Below are 10,000 nucleotides of genomic sequence, written 5' to 3' on the forward strand. Positions count from 1 at the left end.
ATTAATAGATAAAGTGAAACAATGAAAAACCTAATTTGTGTTAAGACACAGCCAATTCCAATATAGGTAAACTTTGCAGAGTTGTAAATACCAATAAGCAAACTTCCTTCCCCCACACACATGACAACTTAAGAAACATCGACAGAATTTAACAAAGATTTGAATTCACTCTTTTTCTTTTTCTTTTTCTTTTTCTTTCTTTTTTGGTGCGTTTTAAGCCCACAGAGTAATAAAGCAAGGAATTTCTCATCCAGGCTGTATTCTTAAATTAAATAGATTAATGGAGAAAGTTAAACAAAATAAAAACCTAATTTGTGTTGAGACAGCTACTTCCATTAAAGGTAAACTTTGCACAGCTGCATATACCAATACGGAAACTTCCTCCCCCCCACACACACGCCCACATGATACCTTTGAAAAAACGACAGAAATGTCATTCCGCAGAAGCGTCCACTGAAGCTATTAAAGCCAAGCCTAAGATATCCCGGGGGAAAACTTTCCGGAAAGCAGCTTTAACCAGACTTAGCATAACGACTTTTGTCTAAAAACTTCTTACTTTACCGTCATTTCCAAAACACTGATAAAAGCAAGTGGCTCAGCTTTGATATTCTTTAAACTTGAAGGGGGCTAAAATGAAGGAGCCTGCGCAATTTTTTTTTTTTTTTTTACCAGCACTAAAGTGAAAGAAAATTTGCATCAGATTTTGTCAAGTATGCAGCTCAGATCGGCAGTAATAACGGCAGTGTTCGAGATAACTTGGAAATGAATTATTTCAGAAGGGTAGCCCCACCCCCCCACCCCCACCTCCGAGAAAAAAATAGAAAGGGAATAATCGAACGTTCAGGAATTTATATATCCATACACATGTACCGAGAATTTTTAGTGCAATAATTGTACGCGAGGAATATTTCGGCCAAGAATTATGGGTACCATAAAACAAACAATAGCAGATGATTAGGATAACCTTTCTATTTCTGTCAGAACAAAGCTTCAATGAAAACAAGCGTTTTCCTTAGCGTGAAAAGTCTTGTAAAATACTAGGTCAGTGACTTGCATTGCAAAGAGGATGGACGAAGGTCAGTGACCTGCATTGCAAAGAGGACGGACGAAGGTCAGTGACTTGCATTGTAAAGAGGACGGAGGAAGGTCAGTGACTTGCATTGCAAAGAGGACGGAGGAAGGTCAGTGACTTGCATTGCAAAGAGGACGGACGAAGGTCAGTGACTTGCATTGCAAAGAGGACGGACGAAGGTCAGTGACTTGCATTGCAAAGAGGACGGAGGAAGGTCAGTGACCTGCATTGCAAAGAGGACGGAGGAAGGTCAGTGACTTGCATTGCAAAGAGGACGGAGGAAGGTCAGTGACTTGCATTGACGGACGAAAGACTTGGACGGACGAAGGTCAGTGACATTGCAAAGAGGACGGACGAAGGTCATGACCTGCATTGCAAAGAGGACGGACGAAGGTCAGTGACCTGCATTGCAAAGAGGACGGACGAAGGTCAGTGACCTGCTTGCAAAGAGGACGGACGAAGGTCAGTGACCTGCATTGCAAAGAGGACGGACGAAGGTCAGTGACCTGCATTGCAAAGAGGATGGACGAAGGTCAGTGACTTGCATTGCAAAGAGGACGGACGAAAGTCAGTGACCTGCATTGTAAAGAGGACGGACGAAGGTCAGTGACTTGCATTGCAAAGAGAACGGACGAAGGTCAGTGACCTGCATTGCAAAGAGGACGGACGAAGGTCAGTGACCTGCATTGCAAAGAGGACGGACGAAGGTCAGTGACTTGCATTGCAAAGAGGACGGACGAAGGTCAGTGACCTGCATTGCAAAGAGGACGGACGAAGGTCAGTGACTTGCATTGCAAAGAGGACGGACGAAGGTCAGTGACTTGCACGGACGGATGAAGGTCAGTGACCTGCATTTCAAAGAGGACGGACGAAGGTCAGTGACTTGCATTGCAAAGAGGACGGACGAAGGTCAGTGACCTGCATTGTAAAGAGGACGGACGAAGGTCAGTGACTTGCATTGCAAAGAGGACGGACGAAGGTCAGTGACTTGCATTGCAAAGAGGACGGACGAAGGTCAGTGACTTGCATTGCAAAGAGGATGGACGAAGGTCAGTGACCTGCATTGCAAAGAGGATGGACGAAGGTCAGTGACTTGCATTGCAAAGAGGACGGACGAAGGTCAGTGACCTGCTTTGCAAAGAGGACGGACGAAGGTCAGTGACTTGCATTGCAAAGTCAGTGACGCATTGCAAAGAGGAAGGTCAGTGACCTGCATTGCAAAGAGGACGGATGAAGGTCAGTGACCTGCATTGCAAAGAGGCGGAAAAGGACGTGACCTGCATTGCAAAGTGACTTGACGAAGGCAAAAATTGCAAAGGACTGACGAAGGTCAGTGACCTGCATTGCAAAGAGGACGGGAAGGTCAGTGACCTGCATTGCAAAGAGGACGGACGAAGGTCAGTGACTTGCATTGCAAAGAGGACGGACGAAGGTCAGTGACCTGCATTGCAAAGAGGACGGGCTAAGGTCGGTGACCCGCACTGCAAAGAAGACGGACGAAGGTCAATGACCTGCTTTGCAAAGAGGACGAACGAAGGTCAGTGACTTACATTGCAAAGAGGACGGACGAAGGTCAGTGACCTGCATTGCAAAAAGGACGGACGAAGGTCAGTGACTTGCATTGCAAAGAGGACGGAGGAAGGTCAGTGACCTGCATTGCAAAGAGGACGGACGAAAAACGTTAATAAGGTCAATTTGATGCAATCAAAGACGGACGAAGGATATGACCTGCATTGCAAAGAGATTATAAGGTCAGTGATTTGCAGAGAGGACGGATGAATTTCAATAACCTGCATTGAATAGATGGACGAAGATCTGACCATTTGCAAAGAGGACGGACGAAAAACGTTAATATATTCAATTTGATATCAAAGACTGGATATTATTTATAGATAGATTATATATATAGGTTTATATTTCGATATGAATAGTAAGATCTCACCATTTGTAGGCACATTATATATACACACACACATATATATATATATATATATATATATATATATATATATATATATATATATATATATATATATATATATATATATTTTCACAGACCTGAACTTTCATGAGACCCTGCTATATCTTGTTATATTTTGTAAATTCTGTACATCCCACTATCGTCTTGACTGAATAAGAGCTCCTACTTCTGTTATATATATATATATATATATATATATATATATATATATATATATATATATATATATATATATATATATATATATATATTTATATGTACAGTATACATATATATATATATATATATATATATATATATATATATATATATATATATATATTATTATGATTAGCAAGAATTCGCTAGCAAATTACCTCCCCCTCCTTTGTTGTCGTTGGTTGTTCATTTACTGCCAGCCGGCCGATCGGTAGACCATCTGTCTATCGACTTAAAAACAAGGTTTAAAGGATTAAAAGGCGCTCCCATTTTTGATAAAGATCTTTCCTTCGAGGCAAAAGTAATCTGGCTTGGGCGTTTCTCCTACAGGCCAAAACCTCCCCTGCGGGCAGCAGGTGCAATGAGTCAAAGCATCTGTGTTGGGCGCACCCCCTGTCCCATAGGGAGGATAAAGGCAAAAGCCCACGAGGTCCCAGACACACGCGGGCTGGAAGATATGGAGTGAACTTGTGAAGACGTCCTCAACACCTGGCCCCACCGATGCCCTTGCATCCTAACCACGTGGCCCTTCCAAAGTATACTTCTCCTCGTGCCCCTCGACCGTATTCCTCGAGCCCACACGCCATTGCCTGGAGTTTCGAGGAGTCCCCATCGCCTTGCCGCTTTACGGAAGCCCTTGCATCTCACCACGTGGAAGAACTCGTCCTCGGAAATCGCAAGTCATCCACGGACCGCCTTCTACACGCCCTCGGAAAATCTGCTAAGGTAAAGTGCCCTGGAAGAGCCCCATTTCAGTCACGCTTTTGTCTCGTAATATTTTCTTAAGAGAAAGCCAGAAATCTCCCTTGTCTAATGTCCGTGCGCCTCTTGCATCGGCAGTATTAATTCTTTATTACTCCTTTGGCACCCTCAGTGCAGCTTCGAATTCATTATTCTTTTGTCTATTTTCATTACTGGCGTATAATGTGCATATCTCTCATTTCAGAGGGATTCTATTTCGTGGAAGCTTCTCGGACTGTGTCTGGAATCCCCAAGTTTCATTCCATCCCGTAGGAATCTCCTTCAGGATAGTAATCTACTTGAGTTCCTCTTTCCCGTACTGATATCATTTATGTAAATACACTCCTTTAAATTTGCCCACGTGTTTTACGTAATATTTCCCTCAGTAACAAGAGCCCTAAGCTCATATGAAATTCTCTTTTGTTTTCCTCTTTTTTTACGTTTTCCCGTACCCACGAAGTCAGAATCACAAGGCTAAATTAACTTAAACTGTTGCTACCTGTCTCACAGAGCATATTTCAAACTAAAACCACGGAAAAACGTAAAAATGGCGACCTGGCCATAGATCTCGTTTTGCAGTTGCAGTTCCCTAGTGTTGCTTTATTGCATTTGCAACTTGCCAGATCAGCTATTAGCAAAGCTAAGCTGGGTACGAGACAATTACGAACCTTTTGTGTAAAACCAGCACACAGATCCAGAAAATTCCACGTAAGTAATGTGTTAATCTTAGCAAAACCTTTTTACAATCGTGACTGTTCCTAGGAATTAGAAATAGGGACGCATGTAATCACTGAGAGAAAAAGAACCGCCGTATTAGATTCGTTAATGCATGCCTTTCAGGATAGGTAGTTAGGAAATAACCAGTGCTAACCATCCTTTGCTTCGAGGAATAGTGAAATTCCTCTGTGTTAAAATCTTTGCCATATCTTTTGCTTCGAGGAATAGTGAAAATTCCTGTGTTAAAATCTTTGCCATATCCTTGCTTCGAGGAATAGTGCGAAAGAAATTCCTCTGTGATAACTTTTTACTTCGCATTTCGAATTAGCGAACTGTTATTTAGGCGCGAATAAAATTCCCACGTGGGACACGACGAAGTCAGCTTGCATTGCTGACAATTCTCTCAGTGTAGTCAGAATTCGAGTTAGGTGTTAGGAAAGCGAAATTTAAACTCCGCTTATAGGGAAAATTACTAGGCCGTTGTACTGTTATCCTCTCAGACGACTGGGAAATTCCCCGGAATCCTAGACGGTATATAAATATACGGGTTCATTCACCCAGAATCTAAAAATACCTCCGGTGTTGGCCAAACGACCTGCACCCCCCCCACCCCCGCCCATGCCCGCGTGTGTAGCATTTTTTTTTTCCCCATTCATTTCCCAGCATACATTTTTCTTTGGGTTTCCCGTTAGTAATTTCTAAGTCCTAAGGGACGAATCGTAATTCAAGTCCTAAGTGACTCCTAAAATTCTACGTCGCACGTGGCGAGAATTCCTCCAAATTCCACAAATTCCAAGTCCTAAAGTGACTCCTAAAATTCTACGTCGCACGTGGCGAGAATTCTCAAATTCCACAAATTCCAAGTCCTAAGTGACTCCTAAAATTCTACGTCGCACGTGGCGAGAATTTCTCAAATTCAGTCCTCAGAGACTCTAAAATTCTACGTCGTACGTGGCGAGAATTTCTCCAAATTCCAGTCCTCAGAGACTCCTAAAATTCTACGTCGTACGTGGCGAGAATTTCTCCAAACTCCAGTCCTCAGAGACTCCTAAAATTCTACGTTGCACGTGGCGAGAATTTCTCCAAATTCCAGTCCTCAGAGACTCATACAAAAATTCTACGTCGCACGTGGCGAGAATTTCTCATTCCTGCGGAACCCAAAATTAAGTCCTTTGAGACATTATATAGTGTAGTTCACACACATCTAAGCCCTTACGGGACTGATCATTTCTAGTTCGTTAGAACAACTCCTTAACTTCACGCTACAGCCGGCCAAGTCCGAGCGTGACAAAATCCAACTACGTCTTCCGAGACACATATTAAAATTCGTTCGCCAAGAACAACCACGTCTTTCCAAGACATATCAAATTTTAACAAAAAGTCTCCTCAGACTTACTAATCACCTGTCTTATTCAGACAGATCCATTCTCCTGCAGTCTGAACCATTGAGTGTTTCAGATTCCTGCAATTGAGTCTTTTCAGACAACCTGAGTCTTTTCAGACATATCCTATACTCATTATTCCAAGATGGCTAATACCAGAGCCCAACAAAACGAGGATTTCAAATTCTACATGTCCGCTGGGAAGGACATGGGACTATCGGGGCAAGATCTGAGAGCATGGGTTCAAGAGCGAGTGGACGATGCCAAGGCTGAGAGAGCAAGAGAACGTGAAGAGAGGGAGAGAGAACGTGAGGAGAGAGAGAGGGCAAGAATTGCTCAAGAGCAGGAGAAGGAAAAAGAACGTGCAGAGAAGGATAAAGAACGTGCAGAGAGAGAGAGGGAACGAATTGCCCAAGAACAACGAGAGGAGAGAGAAAGAATCGCTCAAGACCAACGGGAGGAAAAAGAACGTGCAGAGAAGGATAAAGAACGTGCAGAGAGGGAACGAATTGCCCAAGAACAACGAGAGGAGAGAGAACGAATCGCCCAAGAGAAAAGGAGGAACGAGAATGGGAAGATCGAGAGCGACAGCGCGCCCACGAGCTCCAGATGCTAGAACGACAGCCCGCCACCCCCGCCCCTGCCGCGGGAATGAGTGCCCTCAGCCAAGCTCACTCGTTCATGCCAAAATGGACGGAGTCCGAAGCCTGAAGTATGGCTTGAAAGGGCCGAACGAGTCCTGGAATGCTGCGATCTCTCCCCGCGGAACTCTCCCTTGTTCTCACTAAATTCCTGGGCGGAAAGGCCCTCGTTGCCTACCACGCCCTTCCCGCAGACGATCGGGGAACCTGGGAAGCCGTACGCACGCCAAGCAGTTACGAAGGCGTGCGAGATTACCCTGAGCGGTGGAGGAGACGTTGAAGAGCAGCCCAGAGAAGCAGGCCAGACTTGGTCCGATTGGGCGTACCATTCGGAGCGGGCGTTGACAAAATGGCTCGATTCGAAGGAGCCACTAACACCGCCGAGGTACTCGGCGGTTTAAATTCGAGCATTTCCTGCGCTACGCCCCTCCTGCCCTCGCCACTCATATAGTGGAAAAAGCCCCAGCAACACTCACCGAGTGTTGCCGAATAGCAGAACATGTGGGAAACTCACCACCCTCAAGAAGGATCCATGGGGCGGAAGATAAATCCCCGTCCCTCCTCGGAGGTTCAAATTCCCACAAAAATGGGAACTCGGGCAAGCCCCTAACTTGCCATTATTGCAAGAAAACGGGGCATTCCTCCGAACTGTGCGGAACAAGAAACCGGCTCCTCTCTCCCGGAAAACCGACAAATAACTCGCCTGCGCCCTCCACAGGGGCAGCGGAAAGACTTTAGCCAGACCTTTTGCACGGCGTGCAAGGTCTATGGCCATTCTCCCGCATGGGCGAAATGCCCACGCAATAATAAATCAACTACTCCCACCGTCGCCTTGGCCGTCACAGATCCCCAGTCATTAGGCCCTCCCGCCGAAGGGCCTGTATGCGTGGCCCCTCCACGAGGTAGCGAGCCCGCGCGGCCGAGTCACTGCTTCGAGGACTCGGGCGCACAAATTTCCCTCATCCGAAGGGACAGAGTTCCCTACGGAGCTATCGTCAATAGACGAAAACTCGTCACGATCGAGGGAATAAATCAATTTAAAATGATACTCCCTACGGTCCAATTGAGAGTCACAAGACCTCACCAATCCAAAATTTGCAATCTTGCAGTAGCAAGCCATCTCCCCGGAGGCTATGACGTCATCCTGGGACAGGACTTTCAGTCCCCACCGAAATCACGACAATCTGGGGTCCCCATTCCCCGAATCATTCCGCGGGCGCGAGTAATCCTCCCCGCTTCTCCCTCAGCCAAGACTGGCGCCCCTGGGTACCAGAAGGACGTGCAGTCCCCACCAGTGCCACCTGAGTACAATGTACAGTGGCCCCTCGATCGGTTCCCGATCCCATTCCAGTGCCCGGCCCTGCCTCAGTGCCAGTGCCAGGGCCCCAATCAAATCTCCCTTCAGGAGATGCCAAATTCCTGCCGGTGCCACTTGCATGCCCCGAGCAGGGCCAAGCTTCGTCCGTCTCGACCGACGAGCCCAAGAAACCTCTGATAGCGCCTGACTCTGCCCTAGTGCCAGCGCCAGAGCGCTACGCCGATCTCCATTCACGGGATCCAACTCAGGACCCCCTCTCTTCCCCCGGCCTGGCACCGCTACCAGCGTCGGTCAGAGAGACGGTTCCTCCCGACCACCGCGGAAGCTCACCTGCAGGTGCGGCCTCGCAACCCGTGCCTGAGCTGGTCAACGTTACCTGCGAGCCGCTCACGCCACCCCCGACCGCCTCCTCTCTGCCTCAGCCCGTCGCCGACGCAATTGCAAGTCAGGATTCTGCCATATCTCACTTGGCGATGAACTACAAGAGCCGCGACGGATCATGGTAGAACCCGCACGGAACACTCCTGCGTCAGCTGTCGCATCAGCAGGCCCAGGTGGTACTCCGTGCCGCCCTCCGGTCGCGGGCCCTCCGCTTCCCCGGCCGAGGACGACTGTCCCATTAAGAAAGACTCGAGGCGAAATTACCACGGGCGTGGGAATTTCCAGGTAGTTTACAAAGAGCTCTAGAGCTCCCATGGCACCTGTGCCACCATTTCATCTTTCGAAGGTCTTGGCACCCCTAATCCAGAAGGGGATGTCAGGCCCTCCTCTATCTTCTTCCGTTCCTCAGGAACTGCTATCTCTTACCATCCTCTACTAATCTTCCCTTAAATTATCCCCACAAGAGGCAATTAAATACGGGATACCATTCCCCACACAATGTATAAATCATTAAGAATAACAGAGTGAGAAGTGGCACGCCCTTGCGCCCATACCTTGGCACCGGGCGTGCGTGTCAGCCCCTCCTGAAGGAGTCGCGCCCTTCGGGTGCACTTTTCTCGCCCTGGGACTGAAAGGATAGTCCGGGCCGTAATTTATAGGCGTAGGACGATAAAATTCCCGCCTAACACAATAAAACCCTCACTCTTTTTCCCTTAGCTCCTCTGCCAATATCATTTACCTTCTTTTAGTCATTTAGTTATCTTTATTTTAATGAATCGCGAGTCATAAACTCTTGCCCTTGTGATTTAAATGCCCCTTTTGTAAGCTCTGAGGGACGTGTCCCGCCTTCATATGCGGTCAAGTTTCATTCGTAACGTCTTGGTAATTTTCCTTTTGTTATTATTATCCCTTTTCCCCCTTCCATTCCTTCCAAGATCGCTGTTTGTCCTACCCCACATCTTTTGTCTGCTCGCCCCGTCATAACATTGAGTTGGCAGTAGACGCATAAAATTAGCGTAGTTTAAGGTTAGCGAATTAAAACCTCGCGAATACTCTCGCCCGCACACGACTGTCAAATTCCCGGTGTGTGGGTCATCCCTCAGCTCGCGTTGAACGATAGCTGAGCAAAGTACGTTAAAACGAAGATAAATTATCAATGCGAATATGTATAGTCATTACAGTATCGTGTAAAAGGGGATGTCATTTACAAAAATAAACGCTGTTTTTCATTTACACAGCCTCTTCAAGGCAGATTGTACTAACCGCATGCATTTTATCTAAAATTAAGTAACCGTGTATTTTAATTCTTGAACAATAACCATTTCTTTTCATTTGTTGGCCATAGCCTCATATACGTGGTCCTATAATCTTAATTAATTCACAATTGTTCGAGTCACTTTATAAAGTTACAGTGGGTAACCAAATCTAAAGTAATTATTCTTTTGCAAGTGTTTAAATCACTTTGCGTCCTGTTAACGAAAATTGTCCCAATGTGTTATTAAAAGTAATGTCTCAGCTTCATAAAACCCTTAGGAGTAAAGTTCATTGCAAGGCAGAATGTAGAGTAAC

At 46.2% G+C, this 10,000-nt stretch overlaps 1 protein-coding gene and 1 long non-coding RNA gene across 2 annotated transcripts in view; both read left to right on the top strand.

Annotated features, from left to right (window-relative positions):
- Positions 1–10,000, top strand: part of LOC136837539 (uncharacterized) — a 202,216-nt gene that overhangs the window by 10,770 nt on the left and 181,446 nt on the right. The gene's annotated exons all lie outside the window — the stretch shown is intronic.
- Positions 3,704–4,349, top strand: LOC136837720 (uncharacterized). Its single transcript, XM_067102621.1, has 2 exons — positions 3,704–3,977; positions 4,198–4,349. The coding sequence occupies exons 1-2, from the start codon at positions 3,753–3,755 to the stop codon at positions 4,327–4,329; spliced, it is 357 nt and encodes a 118-aa protein (XP_066958722.1). The 5' UTR covers positions 3,704–3,752; the 3' UTR covers positions 4,330–4,349.

The sequence above is a fragment of the Macrobrachium rosenbergii genome, chromosome 59 (assembly GCF_040412425.1).
Source record: "Macrobrachium rosenbergii isolate ZJJX-2024 chromosome 59, ASM4041242v1, whole genome shotgun sequence".
Classification (NCBI taxonomy): Eukaryota; Metazoa; Arthropoda; class Malacostraca; order Decapoda; family Palaemonidae; genus Macrobrachium; species Macrobrachium rosenbergii.

What these genes read in the sequence shown, in the direction of transcription:
- LOC136837720 (XM_067102621.1), top strand. Translation starts at nt 3,753, where the DNA reads ATGCCCTTGCATCCTAACCACGTGGCCCTTCCAAAGTATACTTCTCCT. An exon ending in CCCTCGGAAAATCTGCTAAG is followed by an intron (nt 3,978 to 4,197) that starts GTAAAGTGCCCT and finishes CTCTCATTTCAG; the next exon opens with AGGGATTCTATTTCGTGGAA.